This window comes from Lissotriton vulgaris, chromosome 7 (assembly GCF_964263255.1).
Source record: "Lissotriton vulgaris chromosome 7, aLisVul1.2, whole genome shotgun sequence".
Classification (NCBI taxonomy): domain Eukaryota; kingdom Metazoa; phylum Chordata; class Amphibia; order Caudata; family Salamandridae; genus Lissotriton; species Lissotriton vulgaris.
In genome coordinates this window covers 1665944675-1665965655 of record NC_141695.1, presented here as the reverse complement: position 1 = coordinate 1665965655, position 20981 = coordinate 1665944675, and the positions used below count along the sequence as shown (strand labels likewise).

At 46.7% G+C, this 20981-nt stretch overlaps 1 protein-coding gene across 3 annotated transcripts in view; it reads left to right on the top strand.

Moving 5' to 3' along the window:
- Nucleotides 1-20981, top strand: part of ASXL1 (ASXL transcriptional regulator 1) — a 100678-nt gene that overhangs the window by 56105 nt on the left and 23592 nt on the right. For all 3 annotated transcript variants that reach the window (XM_086932669.1, XM_086932668.1, XM_086932670.1), the window contains 5 exons: nucleotides 249-383; nucleotides 11681-11844; nucleotides 11927-12023; nucleotides 12600-12705; nucleotides 19065-19662. In XM_086932669.1, the coding sequence (XP_086788795.1) occupies nucleotides 249-383; nucleotides 11681-11844; nucleotides 11927-12023; nucleotides 12600-12705; nucleotides 19065-19662 (1100 nt within the window). The remainder of the gene's footprint in view (nucleotides 1-248; nucleotides 384-11680; nucleotides 11845-11926; nucleotides 12024-12599; nucleotides 12706-19064; nucleotides 19663-20981) is intronic.

The following is a 20981-nucleotide window of genomic DNA, read 5'->3' as shown; positions in this document are numbered from 1 at the left end:
TTTGAGGAGGGGCACTAGCAGTCTTAAATGTGTAACTGTTAAGAGGAGGGTGTCAAGTGAAAAAAGTGAGAGATTTGGTTAAACTATAGTCTTGCATGCATGCGGTCATGATGGACAGGAGCATAGGACAAATGCCTAAAATGGTCTGAATTATTTAGTTCTTAGCAGTGAAAGATTTTATACTGCACAAGACTTGTTTTTCCTGGTGAATTTTTCAGTTCACGTCTGACCAACCGATTTCTGTTCAGCTTTCACAGGCCGACGTGATGGTGAAACCAGTAGTTCTTCAAGCAGCTGCTCTTTAACCCTGACTGGGTCAAGCACAGCAGAACTATGCAGAAACCCTGTACAAAATTTGCAAAACATCGGGAAACCCATTCCAGGTTGGTTGCTAATCGTAAACTCCCCTTAAGGCTGCCCCTGCAGAATGCGAATGCGGGCTCAGGCTCTCAAAAAATTATTCAAATCTGTTCATCTACTTGACCATGTGCTGGCAAGTTGACCGGTGACTCACCATATCGTATGCCTTTTTTTGTTGTTGTTGTTGTTGTTTTCTAATCCTCTTCAATGGCATTTTCAAACACATTCCAATTTTGTAATTACATCTTTATGGCTTTACATTCCGCGGCTGATGTATCTTCATTATCTCATTAAGCAGTTCGTCCCCCTAGCACAAATAGTCTGAGGGTGCAGAGTGCCTTTTGCATTCGGATTTTCTTTACCGGAGTCGTCGCGGTCAGGGGATCCCTTCGTGTAGAGGATGCAGGCAAGTTTGTGAGGTCTAGAAGAGGTCAGCCAACAATGGAGTCTAGGTCTTAATCACTGGTGAAACTTCACTGGACAGGTGAGCCACTCTGACTCAGTGGTGGGCTTTTGGTGCAGAGTGGGCCAATGACGCAGATATACCTGGATCCAGAGTCTTTTGAAGTTTTCCAGGCAGGGCTGCTCTCCTCAGAAGAGCTGATCTTTGTTGATAAGCGGTAGACTTCCTTGGGTTCTGGAAGTCACTGGCCACAGGACAGGCATAGTCTTCTCCATAGGGTCTTTGAGCAGGTGACAGGCGGTAGGGCTGGGGCCAAATCATTTGTCGTCTTCGAGCTCTGTAGCACACCCTGCCTTCGCAGTCTTCTTCTTAGGTCTCGGGAATCTGGGGGTCAAGGTTTAGGTGTGTCCCCAAATACTGAAGTTAGGGTCTTTAATGGTATGAGCAGATGGTAGATAACATGCTACTTGCCTTTAGGGTGACTTTTCCCATTGAATGTCTCCTCCCTTTGGGGAGGGGACATTCCCTAACCTGATTGGATAGAATCCTTCCATTCAAGATGGAGGATTTGCTTAGGATGGGGTCTCATTGGCACAGGGCATCTTAGCGGTGGTCCTGGCAGAGAGGGGACATGCACTCCTGGCTTCTAATTTTCCTGACCTTTCAGCCAAAAGTCGGGCTTGGTTGGGGGGGGCATCTTCAGTAGCTGGAGAAGCCCTAGTCAGCGTAACAAAGGGCAGAAGCCTTTACGGCTCACGCTCTGAATGCTGTTCCTGCTTGGGGGAGGAGGTAGGGGTAGGTGAGAAGCTCTTCCATCCTGACCCATGAGAGCACAAGGGCTCCAAGTTCAGAAGGTCAGAAACCTGTCTGTGTGTGCAGACCTATCAACTGCACACTAGAGATTTGGTCGTTTTTTAGGGGGCGTCTCAGAGATGCCCTCAGAGTTCATTTCACAATAAATCCTTTACTGGCATCCATTTGAGTTTATTGTGCTGAGAAGTTTGATCCCAAACTTGGCATTCAGTAAAGCCACCATGGAGCTGTGGTGTACTCAATATGGCTTTAATGCACTCACCTGTGGTATAGTGCATCCTGCCCTAGGGCTGTGTGGCCTGCTAGATGGGTGACTTACCGATGCCACAGGCTGTGGGTTGTGGGCATGGCACACAGGGATATGTGCCATGTCGACTCTCATGACCTTTACATGCGTCCCCTGGTCAACAGCAGCACTGGGCTGCTTCGTACTCGACTAAGCACTAACATTAAAAAAAATGTTAAATGGGCAAGTATTTATTTAAAATTTAATTGAAGTTAAAGAACGCCACCCGCAAACACAACCAACTGATCCGCACCACCAAAATGACTGCTTTCAAAGAACGACTGGACAACAACACCCACAACAGCAAGGAACTCTTCAGCATCGTCAAAGAGCTCTCCAACGCCGGAAACAACATCACTCCCTCGCTAGACTTCTGCGACTCACTGGCCTCCTTCTTCCACTGCAAGATCGCCGACATTCACAACAGCTTCGGCGCACCAACCACACACCTCACCACCGAACCAACTCCCCCACCACCACCCTCTGCGCCTGGACCCCGGTCAGCACCGAAGACACCACCTGCACGATGAACACCATCCACTCCGGATCCCCTACCGACCCCTGCCCCCACCACGTCTTCAACAAGGCCGACTCCATCATCGCACCCCAACTCCGGGACATCATCAACATCTCCTTCAACACCGCCACCTTCCCGGAGAGCTGGAAGCACGCCAAGCTCAGCGCCCTCCTGAAGAAACTGACAGCAGACCCCACCGACCTCAAGAACTTCCGCTCCATCTCGCTCCTCCCCTTTTCCTGCCAAAGTCATCGAAGTCCATCAACAAACAGCTCGCCGCCTTCCTCGACCCCTCACAGTCCGGGTTCCGAGCCAACCACAGCACTGAGACCGCCCTCATCGCAGCTACTGACGACATCAGATCCCTGCTCGACAACGGAGAAACAGCTGCCCTCATCCTCCTGGACCTCTCTGCAGCGTTCAAAACTGTATGCCACCGCACCCTAATACAGTGCCTCAGCAACATCGGAATCCAAGAGAAGGCACTAGAGTGGATCATCTCATTCCTCACCGGAAGAACCCAGAGAGTCCGCCACCCCCCGTTCAGATCCAAGGCCACCGAAGTCATCTGCGGCGTACCACAAAGATCCTCACTCAGCCCCACCCTCTTCAACGTCTACATGAGCCCCCTTGAAGCCATCGCACGCCAACATAACCTCAACATCATCTCCTACGCCGACGACACCCAGCTGATCTCTTCCTCCAGAGCCAGCCTACACGAAGGAATGAAAGACGTTGCCAATTGGATGAAGAACAGCCGCCTGACACTGAACTCAGACAAGACCTCATCCTGGGATCATCCCCCTCTGCCTGGGACGACTCCTGGTGGCCCCCTGCCCTGGGCACCACCCCCAAGCCAACGGACCACACACGGATCCTGGGCTTCATCCTGGACTCCTCCCTCTCGATGACCAGACAAGTCAACGCCGTCTCGTCATCCTGCTTCAACACCTTGCGCATGCTCCGAAAGATCTTCAGATAGATCCCCACCGAAACCAGGAAGACGGTCACCTAGGCCCTCGTCACCAGCCGTCTGGACTACGGGAACACCCTCTACGCAGGAACCACAGCCAAACTACAGAAAAGACTCCGGCGCATACAGAACGCCTCCGCACGACTCCTCCTGGACATCCCCCGCCACAACCACATCTCTGTCCACCTGAGAGACCTGCACTGGCTTCCCGTCAGCAAGAGCATCACGTTCAGATTCCTCACCCACGAACACAAGGCTCTCCACAACCTGGGTCCCAAGTACCTCAACAACCGCCCTACGCGCCCACCCGCCAGCTGAGCTAAACCAGCCTCACCCTCGCCACAGTACCACGCATTCGCAGAGCCACCGTCGGAGGAAGATCCTTCTCCTACCTGGCGGCCGAGACATGGAACTCCCTCCCCATCCACCTACGGATGACCCACGACAATCTCTCCTTCAGGAAGCAACTCAAGACCAGGTTTTTCGAGCAGTAACAATTCCTCCCCCCGCCCCCCCACCCCAAGCGCCTTGAGACCCTTCCGGGTGAGTAGTATTCTATATAAATTGATTGATTGATTGAAAGAAAGTAAGTAACTAAAGTGTCCTGCACCGCTTAACGTTAAGAACACCTTCATTTTTTTTAAAGGCATTTTGCAGCAAAAGTGTAAACGTATGATAAAGTATCTTTAGAATTCAAAAAGTGTATTGCATCAACGTCTAGAACCATTTCACCGTAGTACACAAGATTATCATTGCAAACAAATGTATTGGTTTTTTTTAAGTGATCGTTTTGAAATATGGATTTAGAAACATTATTTCACCACCATAGTGATAATAATGAACTTACAGGCAAACCCCTTGTTATGTGCACTCTGGGTGGCTTGGTTTACTCTTATTCATGAAAGACATGATTTATTAAATCAAACACCTGGTAAAGTTAATACAGTGCACATCTTGAAGTCCTGTATTTCAAGGTCTTCTATGTGATAATGAAGAAAAAAGAGAAAGTGAAACCAAAACAATTGGCTAATCACAGAATTTGGGTTAAGTGGGGAAGCCGCGATTAATCTCAGGTTATCTGGTTTCATGTTGTGCTATCCAGCCACTAGATATATATCTTTAGCTATCTCTATACCAGTGATACTCTAGTACAGCCTGGGGGCCGCGTGCAGCCCTCCTGACCTTCACATGTGGGCCATAGTTGATCTTAATTAAACCTGCATTCGTTTATTTACACTAACTGAATAAAGAAGAGCAAATATGGTGTCCTGCCCCATTTAACTTTAGGAGTTCATTCTTTTTTAAAAATCTTTTAACAAAAGTGTAAAATTAAAATCTCTTAAATGTTTAGAAAGTGTATTTTATATTAAATGTCTCGCCTTGCTACATCAGGTTATATCAGTGCCTTGAGATTTTTTAAGTGACAGTTTTCAAAATGAACATGGAAACAGTCATCCCTCCTCCCAACCTGGCAACAATGCCAATACTGAACTAAAAGGCAAGTAAGCGATCGCAAGAAACCCTCTGGGTGGTCTGGGTTGGTGTTGTAGATGGACAAGATTATAGTTTATTAACTCAAACACACGAGAAATGTAATACAGCGTATATCTTTACACATGTATATCAAGGTGCTCTTTTAAAGAAAAAAATGTAAGCAGATTTTATTGGGTTTTCAGAGCTAAGCAGAGTGCACATTGCAACTCATGGGTATCTTTAGGGCAGAATAACATTCCCTCCCCCATGAGTCAGCCCACCACCTCCCTTGTAATATTAAATTGTTCAATAATGAATGGGCTAAGCCTGTACTTCTTGAGGTCAGGAAGTCGCTTAGCTCCGCATCCAAGGCCGGCCGTAATCACACTATATGAAGCATCTGATCCTCGACAGGACTTCTTCTGTCAGTCACACAGGTAATCTGGGGGGAATCCCGCAGGGTAGCCTGCTGGTGTGTCCCACTCTGGACTAGTTAGGCTGTCTGCTAGCGCGTCCCAAGCTGAAGGACCCTCAATTTTACCTATGCCCCTCTGTGTTTTTCGCAGGAGGACTCTCTCTTTGCAGCCCGCCCACTTAATCCGCTCCCTCCTCCACACCAGTAGTCGTGGGCCCCTTGCTGTCTTCTAATTCCTAAATATCTCTCGTTTAGCAAGTATATATGCTGAGTCCTGAAATCTCCCTGTTAACTTTTCCTACTGGGTTGGTTCCCTTACCCTAGCAAGACAATGTCCTGGGGTGCGCGGGATCTCCTTTCCAATGCACTCCGCAGTTGTCTGTATGACTCCCTCCCAAAAAGTGTGAATTGCGGGACATATGAATAATGCTGGCCCTTTCTTCTCCGCATCTGGGACAGGTTGCATCCAGTACTTGGAAGTACCTGCCTAAGCGTTCGGGGGTCCAGTATGATCTGTGTAGCACATATTAATGTATACGTTTAAAATGTGCATTTCTAGAGACCTTTTGGCATTTGTTCCATAATTGTATCCCTGTCTTTCATCCCAATAGGGGTGCCCAGGTCCTCCTCCCATCTAGCTCGCAGTGTGTATAGGGGCAGCTCTATAAAGGCATGAAACTGTTCTAATGGTACCCGCTAAGTGCTATATATTGGCAGCTCTCGGAAGGAATGTGTTTGGTGGACCCACCCCAATGTTTCCTCATCGCCAATGTGAATGCCCTTTGAAAAAGAAAATGCCCCTGGGGTAATTTGAACTCCTCCCTACAGTCCTCAAACGGAAGGAGCTCTGAATCCCTATGCAGGCCCCCCACCTTCATCACCACTATTTCCACCCATAAGGCCAGTCCCCGCCAATCCCCCCTCGTGCGGAAGTGCATGTGGAAGTGCATGCGTGCGGGAAATCCAGAGGTAACTCCACAGAATATGGAATCTTAGTGCGCATTTGTTGCAATCTCCTGCTCCAGCACTTCGGTAGTGTACGGAACTCCCAGGAATCATCTACGTTTGATAGTCTCATTCAAAGGGGAACCGGAAGAAGCTCCCTGGGTGGTGGCATAAGGGGCCAGGGGTCTGTCCCTGATTGAGTCTGTGCAATTCCCTGGATCAGCCACTGTAGTTTGGCCACTATGTAACATATAGCTCGAAATCGGGGACTGTGAGGCCCCCCTTTTGCTGTTAAACGGTTCATGGTGGCTAGTGCCACACTTATGTGCCCAGATTCCCCCAAATAAACTCTGTGCCCAGCGTTTACAGTTCTCTGAGCTGGGCCCCTTGTATCCACAGGGGAAATGTAGTAAAAAACAAATGGAGGAGCCGGGTAACCGCCACCATCTTCAGGAGGGTTATCCTTCCCATCATAGAGAGTGGAAGTGCCCCACAAAGTCATGGATTACCTCGGGGATCCAATTGCATGTCCCACATTGCCCTCCACCAGATCAGCTCTGTTGTGGTAGATCTGGGCTATCAGGTAAGTTAAGCATCTGTCTCCAGGGATCTTCATCTGTGATATGTTTGAAGGCATATAATTAGGGCTCCCAGTTTTATGGTATTTATTTTTTTGACATTTCCGTCTGTATTTATCCATTTCTTTTTTGCTTATTTTTTCTGTATTCATTTTTATTTTGCGTTTTCTTGTATAAATTAGCTGCAATGGGTATTTTTCCACATTTATTTAACTGATAAAAATATATTCATATGAATGTCTAAAAGATTTCAGCAGTATACAGTGCAATAGCGTTATTTGAAAAGACCTGCATTGTAAAATAGCATAAATAACTGTCATCTGCACTTAAGCTAATAGGGAAACCTATTGTCTTTTTATAACTCTTCTACCTCTCTCTGTACATCTACTGACCTGGCACTAATGATTGACCGTAGAAATAAAACATCCAAATAATGCCTATTTTCCGTATTTTTCTGTATTTAAAAAATAAATACAGACAAGAAAATAAATAGTTTTCTGTCTGTATTGATCTATAAAAATCACTAAAAACGGAAAACTGAGAGCCTTACATATATTTCTTGCTGAGATGCATCCTGCCCCAGGGCTCTCGCCTCGTCCTCTCCCCAGATGCGGCAAAGGTAGTACCTCCAGAAATGCCTGTGCCACTGCCATGTTTACTTGCGTAATGATAGTGTATGTGTAGTATCTGGCGAATATATCATTAATTTTTTCCTGGGAGTACACCCTGTTACCTCTCTCGTCCTCTTCTAAATTTACTATGGCCGATCCTCATTTTGTCTGGTTAGCTAACCAGGCTAATAACAAACCATATTTGTCCCTTTTAGCGTGCGTTCTGTCGTTGTATTGTTTGTAATCAAAGCACATGATGAGTTCTACCTGGGCTGCCACTTCCTCTCTAGTCTCTACTAGTGTCTCCTGTAAGTCTGGTCTCTCTGGCCGTTTGTTTTCTAATCCCTTAAGGGCTTTTTTCAGCTGTCTGGACCTCACCTAGCAGGGTATGCCATACCCCTTTCACCCCTGCCAAGCAGTAGCCCCGAAGAACCGCCTTAAAGGCACCCCACTCCATCTGTGGTGAGGACAGCGTGCCAGCATTGTCTGCAAAGTACTGGAGTATTTTCTCCCTTATCGTTTCCCGAAAGAGTTGATCCTCCAGCGATTCAGGCTTGAGCCTCCATGTAGGGATGGATGGGCAAGGCTGGGCCCACAGCAGCCACAAAAGTGCAGAATTGTGATCTGATATAGTATGGGTTAGGTATTCGACCTTTTGAGCTAGACTATGGACATCTGGGGTGCACAGAAAGACATCTGGTGACCTGAAATGGAGTAATCCCTCCCAGTTGGTTACATCGGTCTCCACGAGTCTTAGTCCCCAGTGTCTTTGCCACTCTTTGAAAGCGAAGGCTGTGCGTGTAGTTTGTGAGTCTCGTAAAGGGGTGTGTGAGAAGTCTGCGGTAATATTGACCACCCAAGATCGCCTGGGAAGTCGAGAAAGGCCCTTCACACAAAGGAGCTCCAGAGGGAAATAATGTAGGTTGCCCTCAACTCACAACTTTTTCATCACAAAAAACCTGCTCTATATCTCAGGATAAAAACCGTGGGCATTCCCCACACCTCTTATTGGAGATACTTTAGGTACTAGCTAATCAATGCTGTACAGTTGGGTGCTCCTATCCTTATTAAAAAATCTTTGTATAACTATCTTCCACAAACCATATCCTGTATGTATTTCTCACTTCACACAATGTCTCTATCCCACCACCAAAAAGTGTGTGAAAGGTGTCACCTCACGGAAAACACCCTCCAGGGAGCTACTGATGGGGAGCTACTGATAAGTTCTCATCAATGTGCTCCACTTATCACCGGCAGCCTCCACACCATATAAATTATATAATGTATGTGAAAAAAGTGTGCGCAACTTAATTGAAACAAATCTTTGTGAAAAATAGGATCCCCTTATGCAAGAACATTGGAAAATAATTTTTCTAGCTCTACACTGTAAAAACGAGCTTAACCACTGACACGATTTCCATTTTATTCTCTACTGTGTGGTTTGCTCACATTAAAAACAAGACCTACTGTCGTGCTTCGTCATTGTGACACTTTTTGGTGGTGAGAGAGACATTGTGTGAAGTGAGAAATACACACAGGATATTGTTTGTGGAAGATAGTTATACAAAGATTTGTTTTTTATAATGGGAGCACCCCAAGTGTACAGCATTGCTTAGCTAGTATCTAAAGTATTATCACCAATAAGAGGTGTGGGGAAGGCCCACGGTTTTTATCCTGAGATATAGAGCAGTTTTTTTTGTGATGAGAAAGGCGCCAGCTGTCTGGACAGGTTTGTTAGGAATGGTCTATGTTTGGGTGCGAATACTTTTACCATAGAGATGTCATCCCTCCCAGTCGGCCTCTTAGCATCACAAATCTCCCCTCAGGGTCCACCACTTGATCCACAACCCATAAGGTAGCCCTGCCCTAATCCAAATCAGGATTCTCCAGATGTGTAGTGTAGTAGGCGTGGCCTCGCCACCTACATTGCAGTGCGGCCCCCTCTTTAGCCGTCAACTGTTAACTGTAAGAATGTAATTTGGGTACCTCGCCCGTTTAGGTAGGAAAGGACCTTGTATATCTTGGACATGGTCTGCATTCCCAGGATCTTCCATGTAAGGAGGTTATATGTTGCGGAGCTTGCCATGGTCGAAGTCTTGTCGTTCAGCCATCTCATGGTCTAATTCGTCGACACACACACACCCCTCCCACCCCAAGAACCCTCCCTAAGGCACACTCTCAAATCCGGAACCTATACCCAAACGTCCCCTCCTAGGACAAGCAGATAAGAATTCTCCGACCCCTCCCCCCCCAACCCCCCCCCCCCCACCCACAATCCAAACTAAAACAAGAAATTAATGTAATCGTGGAAGCCCACCCACGCACGTCTAGTGCAGGGGAGTGATCTTGCAGCCCTCGTGGTACACAAATCAGCCATCCAGCCCTTGTGGCCAGTGAACCCCATCTCCCACGTTGTTCACAGCGTGTCACCCCTGGACTAGTGCAAAGCACCCATACCCAAGTCCCTGCCCTTTAACCAATTCATCAAGCTGATCAGATGATGTCATTGTATGACCTCAATATCACTTTGGGCATCTCCATACGGTAATTCCCAGAATAACTAGAGCTGTGGTCAGAGTCCTGTATCGGTGCACTCCGGCATGGTATAGCTGGTGTCCTTTCCACTAATCATTGCCATCACCTCTGTCTCACTCCGCCGCTCCAGCTGCACCTCGTTTGTGGGCTATTGTTTCTTTCTTTGCCCTTTTGCTGCAGGTGCCGCCTAGCCGCACCCTCTGCCGTCTGGGACTCTGGCCAAAGCTCATGCCCTGCTGATGCTCCATCCATTCGCAGGTCTCTTGCGGGGATCAGCAGAACTCGGTTTCCTCGGACTTACCACTCTGGCTGTGAACAACATAGAGATGTCATCAATTCACATAATTCACATTGTAATAGAGTTGGTGGAGTTTTTTCTTGACTTCTTGGAAGGAGGCCCTCTGCACTTCAAAAAAATCTGGGAAAATGCGCACCAGCCCATTGTCAACTCTGAGTTCATCTTTGCGTCTTGCCTGTACTAGGATGTGGTCTCTGTCCCTGGAGTGTAGGAGCTGTACTATCACAGGTCGTTTGAGTGCGCTGGTGCGAGTGCATACAAGGCTGATAGCCCCTCTGGTGCCACCTCCATGCACAGCCAGTGCTCCAAGTTGTCTACTATGTTGTTGCCTTCCACCTTCTTTGGCAGACCCATCACTCTATCGTTCCTGCAGGAAAGATTTTCAGGATCCTCCCCTCGGAGCTCCATTGTGCACACCTACACCTCGACTGCAGACAGTTGGCCCTTTAGGGCAGTCAGAGCAGGAGTGGACTCCCATCAATTGGTGTACATTTGAGGTCACCCTTTCAGCAAGGTGTCTGTGGTCATCTTGCAGGAGTCCCAGGTCCGTGCTGGTAGTCAATTTTTGCCTCTAATCTCTCGCTTGAAGCTATGATGGCCAGCAATATATCTTGTAGCGTGGCTTCTTCGGGTGCCTTTGACTGTCTAGTGGAATTCTCACTCCTGTCCTGGGTGTCTATCGGTAGGTCAGCTTCTTGGTCACACTTTTGGGTTGCTTTGTCCATGGTAAGTAGTGGCAAGCAGCTCCTCGCACCCTCCACTTGTCATAGCGCAGCTCTGCACAGGGTTTGGCTGACCCGAGGGGGTGGGTGATAATCAAGCCCCTTCTCATCCGGCAACATTTCTACTCTGTTTAGCTCAAAACTGCAAGCATGTTAATGATTTTGTTTCTAACAATTAGTGGTTTATGCAACTCAAGTTTGGAGGGCTGTGGCTCGTATAAGACTTGTATCTTTCCCCATGCAGATGGCCTGTCACAGTTGATAACTAGTGTACAGGGCTAATTTTCTGTAGAGCTCTGTTAGGATCCTCCAGGTGGATAGTGTCCTCTTTAAAAATCTGAAATTTGAGTGTCGGGCCGCTACTAGGGAAAGAAATCATGGCCAAGCTTGAGGGCTGGGTGCAGCAATTGCTATCCCCTGTCATTTCTAAGTGGAATTTTCAGATCTGCTATAAGAGAATTTGTGCCTGCTTTCTGTGTGCACCATTTGTATGTAAACATTTCAGCAAATTCTCAGGTGGCTTTAGAGGTTCTCATCTTGTATAATAATCTACACTGTTATGTTGCAGTGGCTGAGTATGGGAGTTTAAAAAAAAAATGTATTGCATCAATACGCAGCAACATACCATGGCCCCGTTGCACACGTACACGACAGAGTATGGGAGTTTTATTTGGCCATGTCTTAACGCCAAGCTTCTTCTTGACCTACCTCAGTACATGGTTTTGTTTTGATGCATTTGTTTTTCTTACAGATCCAGCAAAGCGAAACAGAGCTGGAGAGATAGATTGTGAAACACCGGGTTCTATTCTTGTAAACACAAATCTCCGTGCATTAATTAATCTGCGGACTTTCAATGCACTACCTCATCATTTCCAGCAGAAGCTACTGGCGCTTCTTCCGGAGGTGGACAGACAGGTAGACATTAGCTGGGACATGCTCCTTGTGAAGTCACTTATTTTCTTAAAATTCTTCTCATGTTCTTTATTCTTTTCTCTAGGTTGGAACTGATGGTCAGGTGCGACTTAGCAGTACTGCGTTGAACAATGAGTTTTTTGCCCATGCTGCCCAGAGCTGGCGTGAGCGCTTGGCAGATGGTATGCATGTTTCCATTACTTTGAGGATTGAAGGTCTGCCTCATTTAGTTTGATGTGTTATTGTATACCATTACCAAGGTGTGAGACTGAAATCTATTGTTATGGACTCGGCAGTCTTTATTTGCAAGGCTTGTATTATTGGGAACTTTAGATATGCTTGTTTCTTGTGAAAATGGACAGTTTTAACAAACACAGGTTTAGTCTGTGTCAGGTATGTGGCTTATTTTTTGTCCTATTATGTCTGCAAGACATTGGGGTTAAGTCCACTATGGTATTTTCTCAAGACAATATGGTTTCTGTATGAAGCAGAGGAATGGCTGTGTGGATATTTTTGGTTAGGGCATGGCAGTCTGAGTGCAGCAGAGAAATGTAGGTATAACCACCAGGGGTTGGGTGAAAGACATGCCCCTTTTATATTGTATATTTTCTAAATTAACACTGTTGTGCTACAAACCATCTTACTACCGAGTCTATTACGCATAGAAAATCTTGTTTACCATCTAGAAGAGAATGTTTAATGTGAGCCCTTGCTAGATGTAACTACATTCTTGACTTTTGGTTTATGTACCCTGTAAGGTGAGTTCACTCCAGAAATGCAGACTCGCATAAGACAGGAAGTAGAGAAGGAGAAGAAGGTTGAGCAGTGGAAGGAACATTTCTTTGAAGACTATTATGGACAAAGGTGAGAAACTATCTTTGGAGTACAAAATACATTTTGGTGTCGGTTTAGTAGGTAGGGAATTCTGTGTATGGTGCCTGTGAATCGGCGTGTTGGCCTGGTGTACTGTCTCCTTATTTTAGGTAGGAATTTCTTTCACATTCAGAGGTGCCTGTAACATGGTTGGATTGCTATGCATTGTCATGCATTATGCATTGCTGTTTTCTAATAATTATTTTCTGAAGCTCTGCTGGCTTCTACAAGATTTACTGTAGTAGACTCTTTCTGTATATTGTACAAGTCACTCTTGGACCAGATGTCATCAAAAAATATTGTCAATACCCTTTTGCAGAATCTGTCCGAGCCCTGCTGCAGGAACTAGACCCCCAATGGAAGCATATAACTGGCTCCTGGAATGACGCAATCCAGTGTCCTTTAATCTTCAGTTTACTGAGGAAGGGGAAAAGAGAATCCCTGTTCCCTTATCCTTATGACATGGCCCACCAGTTGTGCAAGAATTATGTCTTGAGGCTATCCACCCAACCACCCCATCATTCCTGCAGAATATTCAGCACAAACTACTCCCCAGGCACAATGAGAGGTGTTCCATCACAATATCTGGTCTCTCAGCTTTACAGCCTAGTACCCCACCCACTGGAATGTATCCATTTGGACATCCCAGCTAACTGCAGTATCTTTCCGGTACAGGCATGTGCACCAGTAACCATGAGAACTTTAAAGGCCAAATGGAAGCACTTCTACACATGGAGGAAAGACAGGGGCTGTAATCCAGACATCATTCAGACCATCAAATTCTTCCATACTTTGTGCACCAGGCACTGTCTTATCCTGGTTTTCACAAAGAATCACAACACTATTTATGGAAAGACTTTTTAGGATTTTCCCTCCTGTACAATGTCCATGGAAGCTGAGCACTGTATTGAGCCAACTCCTACTTGCTCCTTAGAACCTATCTGTAGACTGCACTTGAAATTCATATTGTGGAAAACTCTACTACTGCTTGCTTCTGTATCGGCAAGGAGTGTGGTGGAGTTGCAGGCATTTTTCAAAAGTCTTTTCTTAGATTCAGCCCACAGTCATCCTACAAAGCAATCCCATGTTGAGTCCTAAAGTCCCTACGGTCTCCCCTCCTTAACCGCCCCCCCCACCTACCCAATATTGCAATATTTGTAGAGAAATCTTTACACTCACTAGGTGTACACAGGTGCATTATATTTTTACATGGGCAAGACAAGACTGCGTGTGATCAGATATACTCCTGCTATCTTTAAGTCTTTAATTGGATATTGTAAGTGCCAGGAAAGCCATAGAGAGTACATGGGCTGGAAACTCGACAACTAGAGTTCCCCAGCACAATGATGGCTTCTCTGAAACCAGAAGTATTTGGTCCCAAACTACTCCTCTCAATAAACCGTCACTAATGTCTGTGTGGGATTTATTGAACCATGTACCCAGAGGGCACCTCAGAGGTGCCCCCTGAAAACCTACTATCCATGGTGTGGTTACACCAGCTGTAGACCGCCCTCTACCATCAGACCTCAATCTGGACCCCTGCTCTTTGGACCAGAAACCATGCACATCCTGGACAGAGGTGCCACACCTCCTCCCCTATGATGGGCTCCGTGCTCGAGAGGGATCTTCAGAGGCCTGCTGCCTTTGTAATGCGACCTCCAGCCTCTACTTCTAGCAGCAGATGGCAGTTCCCAGTTTACCCCCATACTTTGAGCGGGAAAACCTAGGAAGAAAGGGAAACTAGGTGAAGCACCTTTCAGTCCCTGCCATCTTGAATATGGGCAAACTCCTCCAAGCAGGACTAGGACAATGCTCCCTCTCATAGAAGGGTGGCATAATTGAGGATGTAGTAACCCCAGGTAAGGTGCCCAATGGCCCTACCTTACACTCCCTTAAAACGTCCCTAAATTTTGTATTTAGATGGCTCCCTCAGACTCTATAAACTAGTTTCTGCCGACCTAAGGAGACACCGTACAGCGAATTCTGAAGACACCTGCTGACTTGGCCCCAGCCCTACCGACCTGTCTCCAGCTTCAAAGACCTTGCAAAATAAGATGCCTGTACTGCAGCCAGCGACTTTCAGAGTCCGAGGAAGACTGCCTCCCCTTTGACAAAGACCAGAACTCCTGTGGACTGTGGATCTGTCCCCCCAAGAAATCTACATAAATGACTCTGGTGCCCTCTAAAACAGCGAGTCCTGCCCACTCTGCACCAGGCGCCTCTGGCCCATCTCCAGGTGGCCCATTGATCCAGAACAGGTTCCTCCGTGATCCTGACCTCTAGTCCAGTGTTGACTGACTCCTCCTGGACTCTACGGGGACGTCTGTAGACTGAATCTAAAGGCTCCCCCTGACAGCGACATGCTTCGGTAAGAAGAATCCAATGTCCAAGAACACCCCTGCACCCGAAGCCCCTGGGCCTTGGTAAGTTGAACTGACTGTGTCCCTACGATGTAACACCCTAACTTACCTCTGCTGTCGCTGGTCTCCCTTCTGCAGCCTCCGGTGCAAAACCTGCAGACGGTTTGCAAAACAGAGTTTCTGCATTAAAAGCATTGGCCACCCAACTTTGTATTTGCACCCTGCACTCAGCCGCCCCTGTGCCGCTGGTGGTGTATGTTTTGCTGCTGCCTTGCCCCAGCACCCTGATACTTGCTCTAAAGCTTGGCCCCTGCAATCGATCTACTTAACATCAAGCAGCGTGGCTTCATGCACCCCCATTCTCCATTGAAACGCATTGGGCCTTTCTCCGAATGTGACCGCTGCACTGTGCCGCTGGTGGTGCAGACTTTGTGCTTACCTGATCCTTTTTCTCTGCTGATCTTAAACCCAGAAGGCTGGAACTGTAAGTTGGGCCTTACCTGTGAAACCGCATTGTTGTTTTCCTCCATAGTACGTTCCATGCCATGGACGTAAGGGTTATGTTCATGGCTGCAGCGCTGGTGTGCCACGAGCGTAACAGTTAGGTCCATGGGACACCAATGCAGAATCCCTCTAGCGTCATTACATATGAAACTAAAATGAGCCGATCGGCTCATTTCAGTGCTACGGTGCTCGTGGCGCTATCTTAGCCCCCCATGCACTGAATCACACAAGAGAGGTACCATTGGAAAGGGGAGAATCTCACTCCATAGTAAATTAGACAGTCAGTTTTTCTGACCCCCGGAGCCCCCAATGTGCCCCCCCAAACCCCCCCCTCTCTTCAGCTCCCATGCCCTAGGTACCCTGGGTACCACTTACTAGGGACTTGCAGGGGCAGAAGTACCAATTGTGGATATGTTTTTAGGGAAGAAGCATTGCCACAGGCGACCGGGTTGGCCGGGACCTTGGCTTGGACTACAATTGAAACCACATCAAAAAGACACATTGACGCTCTTAAGTACTTCTCGATCTTACAGAAAGTGGTAACACCTTTCAACGTGGGGAAATCAGTCACTTTTTTTTTCTTCTGGAGTTTTATAGCGCGAACTTGACCCAAAGGTATTGGGTATCAGAGCGCTTTACATGAGCACCAGTTGCTTACACAAGAACACATTCATTTTTGTTAAGTATGGGGAGATTGTGATTTGCCCAGAATCACAGCATGTTGAGCGTCATTGCTGAGACTTTAACCCAGTTCCCCAGATTTGAGAACGACCCCCCCCTAGCCTTAAACTACATCCTCTCCACCTTGCCCACTTTCTACGCTCCTCCGCACCCCTCTAAAAAAGAGGAGCGACTGCTCGATCGGGACCCAGAAAGAGCATTTATGTTCTACCTTGACCCCACTGAACAGTTCCGGGTGGACAACAGACTCTTCATGGGGTACTTTGGATGTAAGAAAAGTCCTTCGGTTTGGAAGAGGACTATCTTGTGATGGGTCATCCTCTTCATCAAAATTTGCTACGGTCTGGCCAAGAAACAGCCGCCTGAAGGTTTAAGGGCTCATTCTGCTAAAGCTGCTACCACGGCGTTGCAATGGGGTGGTGTTCGAGTCCATGACGTTTGTCCCCAGGCAGCAACATGGGCATCCCTGCACATGTTTACCTAACATTTGTTTCTGATAGATACATCTGCCAGTGGATTCCTCCCCTTGTGAATATCCCCCTGCGTCAGCAGCATTCGGAAATTCTTTTTGTAGCTTCGCGCCGACGTCACAGAGGCACAGCATCGCGCGCGACTCCGCTGACGTCAGACACCATATTAGGCCCACGCCGGCGTGATGACATCCGTTCCCTTTTTTCCACGTCGTCGACACTAACCGTTTTCTGGGATCGTACAGTAGCTTTGTAGTAACTTTGTTACTTTGTGATTATTTTCACTGTATCTTCGTCTTCTGTCGATGTTTTCGAAGAAGACTGGTTTTAAGGCTTGCGGGGAATGTGCCAAGACTATGTCCATAACTGACCCGCATGAGTGCTGCTTCTGGTGTCTAAGCTCCGACCATGACGTCGAGGATTGCCAATCGTGCAAGAAAATGACTCCGAAAGCCCTTCGGGAGAGAGAGACTAAGCTCCTCGTTGCGAAGCTTAAGAACAAGAAAGAAAAGAAGACTTCAAAGTCTCGCTCTCGACGTTCGAGGTCTCGAACGAGGTCGAGATCAGTGTCGTCATCTGCTCATGCTTCAAAGTCTTCTAGGAAGAAGCATAAGAAGAGGGGTCATGAATCACGTCATCACTCAAGAAAGGACTCCAGTTCGCGACCGAAGTCGCAAGTGAGGCTTCTTCGAAAGGAAGTGGAGGTTTCGGCGTCGGAAGCTCAGGACACAGATGGTGAGACTTCGCCTCCGAATTCGCCACGGTCACCAAAGCAGCAAGCGAACCCTTCTCCGAATCCATCTAATCCTTCTGGTTAGGAGGATGAAGATGAGGTGGAGGAGGTTGGTGATGATGAGGTGCAAGTGCCAGCGGGTTTGTCGACCCCGGTGCCGCAGGTCGAGGAGGAGGTCGACGTTCTTAGGCTCCGCCTCCTCAAGAGCAACCATGTGGACCTTATCCAGCCTTACCGGCTCCTGGTCAGGAGCTATCCCAGTTCATGAATGCAATGTTCGGAGTTTACTCCAGGTTCCAGGGCGATGTACCCCTCTGGTGCACCTGTTGGTCCCACGGGTCCTATGGCATTTAACTCTGGCGTTCCCCAGGCTTATGCTCCTGCGCCCTTCATGCCTTTTATGCCGGCTCTTACACCGCAATGGCATTTTCCGACGCCAGCGAAGCCTTCGAAGCAGTCGATGCAGATTCCATAGGTGACGCAGATGTCACAACAGCCGAGACGATGCAGTCACGCAGAGTTGACGGATTCCACCTACCAGTGCACCGGAGTATTGCTCAAAAGAAAAATCTTCTGGATCCAGTCTGTCTAGGAAAATTCGAAGGTAAGGAATCTGTGGCTAGATCATGTCTCTACCAGGTAAGGCTTTTACTGAAGGTAAGTAACTTGTCCGTCAATCTTCTGGAAAGCCCGCTGGGTTGTAACACAAGACTTCTCTCTACAAAAATTGTTGGTGCCATAGTCCCGCAGGATGCAGTGTGGGAAGAAACCCTTAGAGATGCTGTCTCTTCTGTTTAAACGAGTGGAAAATATTCAGTAGGAGTTTAAAAAAAATGCAGTCCAATGATGGAACTAAATCAAAATGCTTCTAGTTTAAAACTAAGAAGATATTTTTTAAATACCATATAGGTATGTTAAGCACAGTTTTGAAGGAGCTACTGAAAGTATATTAGCTAGATAAGACTTTGTAAGACCGAAGGATCTCTGTTCTGATACAATAGAGCATTCAGAAAGAAAAAATAGAGATATTCAATACATCCACTCTGCAGCTTGGAGGACAAAGAGCTAGATACGAAGACGGCCAGCAGACCTTTTAGAATGGGTTGACCTTGCCATTTGGGGATCTGGTTTGGATTTTCATGTTAAGTTAGGTTTCTGCTCTGGTGCAGTACATTGAGATGTACATTACAAAATTAGCTATTAAACTTTCCTTCGATGCCCACAGGGTCAGTCACTACACAACTAACGCATCATTCTGCCTTATTGATGCCTCACCTAGTAATAGCCCATCATGTGGTAATACCCTCGTTAATCATTCTTTGTGTGCTTTTAGGGCCCTTTGTTGATCCCACCATTGTTAGTTACTCTTGCACCCCCTCTACCTCTTGTTGCCATTACTGTGAAAAGCATATAATTTTGCCTTTTTTGTTCTTGAACTTGTTTGAAAAATCTTCTATGCTCTGTTATGCCCTTAGCGTTAGGACTGGGCGTCATCTGCACTTAAAAATTCATTGAGTATTTGTAATTATTTGATATACTTTTGTTAGGATAGTGTGTTACTTTAAAGCTTCTCCACTGAGACTGTCTTTACTTGCTTTTCAGGTTGGGGTTGACTAGAGAGCAGAATGAGCAAATTTGCTTGCAACAACCTGTTGAAAACCAGTTAGAGCCGCGTTCTCCAGTGGAAGTATTCAGAGCATCCAGGAGATTAAGAGACCTACATTGCAAGAAACGTTCTCGACCTGCGCCAAGAATCAGACCTAAGAGTAGTTGCAAAGAACCAAAGACCGAAACATCCCCTAGTGTTGAAGAGACAGAAAGAGATCCAAAGTCATCAATTGACAGTGAGATAAACCTGGAGAGGGTCCTGGGAGAAGGAGAAAGATATTGTCGTCTGTCTGCTACACCAGCTGCACAAAGTGAATCGACCTCCTCACCCTCCTACCTTCCCAGTAGTTCAGAAATGCTGCCCTCTTTAAATATATCTGACAGAAGGGTTCCATTCCTGCCACAAGGCTGCACAGACCAAGAGTTGAAGGACCAGAAGCGAAAGTGCATTGAAGAGGTCACAGCCTCTAGCTCCTTCTCCGAAAAGAAGCCCCGTCTTGATGATCGCCAGTCCTTTCGTAACACAATTGAGTGTGTTAGCACCGAAAAGCCACAGCCCACTAAAGAGGAGCCCAAAGTCCCACCTATCCGGGTATGTGAACCTTCGGCAGCTGCTTGACAGCTGTTCATGATGTGGCAGATATTTAAATCCTAGTGATGTGACTCCCTATTGTTCCACAAGATCTGCTCACATCAATTTTGTCCCTCAGCGCAAAAGTTATGGATGGTAACGTCCAGTCGTATTTCATATATTTGAATACACAATTAGCGAATGGTGGCCAAGTATTTAACATGAAACCAAATTCAATTGATGCGGTTTGAAGTGTAAGTTTTTCCAAAAAGGTGCTAGTTTGTGGAACAATTGAAGATCACACTCCTTTCTTTCTTGATAATGAATCCAGTGGTGATGTTTGTAGAAGGGTACAGGGATAATTTAACCTAACGTAAATATGTTTAAAAAAATTAGGGAGGGACTAGTAAATTTAGCCAAGTGGATGTCCTTATTTATTTATTTCCATTAATGCATAGCTTGGGCCACTGTTTGTATTTCTCAAAATTCTAAATGTTGCAGGGTGTGCCTTCAACAGATAATGAACAAATCTCCAGACAAGGCTAGTAAGCTTAAAAATATCTTTCAAAGTACTTGGTATGTCTGGTTTCTCCTTCATCCCTGCTCTTGCTATTTTGCATGTCATCTGGAGGGAACGGTGTACAATACTATGGTCGACTGGAATTGTGTGGGTGAGTACTTAATTGTGCTGCTTGAAAAGGGAATTTGTTTTGCTACTTTGCTATTTTGACACAAATTAATACCTTGTGAGCTAGGGTTTCATCTCATTAGTTCCAGTTTTTCACCTGAATACAGCAATAAGCAACTGAACAAATGGCTAGTTATACCTTGGGGAAAGGGCTGCCTGTGAGGGTTTTTTCTTTTCAAGAGCTTTGTTACATTTTTACCGCAGAGGAAGGCAGTTTTATACACATCTTTCTTTGGAAAATAGGAATACACTGTTTGAGCCTTTTGTGGCTGTAGATGCACATGCTTAGCATACTCCTACCATCAAGCGTTGGGTCCAGATGTGTGAATGTTTTTATTTCAAACCATGAGGTAGAGGGACTCCTCCTCTTGGTGATAAGCGCTTGGGCAACAAGTCGATTGTTTTCTTTCCGCCGCCAGGTTCTGACCTGCGTCTCTTGGGTATTTCATATTTCGGCGAGATGCTTCAACCATGGCCCCCACAGGGCCTCGACCTTTGGGCAGCCTTCAGTCTCCATCGTGTTTTCCAAGAATGTCTTGAAGGTGATGGAATTAGACGCCCTTTTGTTATTGTGCTCCCTGCCATGGGAAGTACCCACGGACAGACTTAAACCAGGTCAGCATTCTTTGCATGTCACCAGAACACAGAGAAG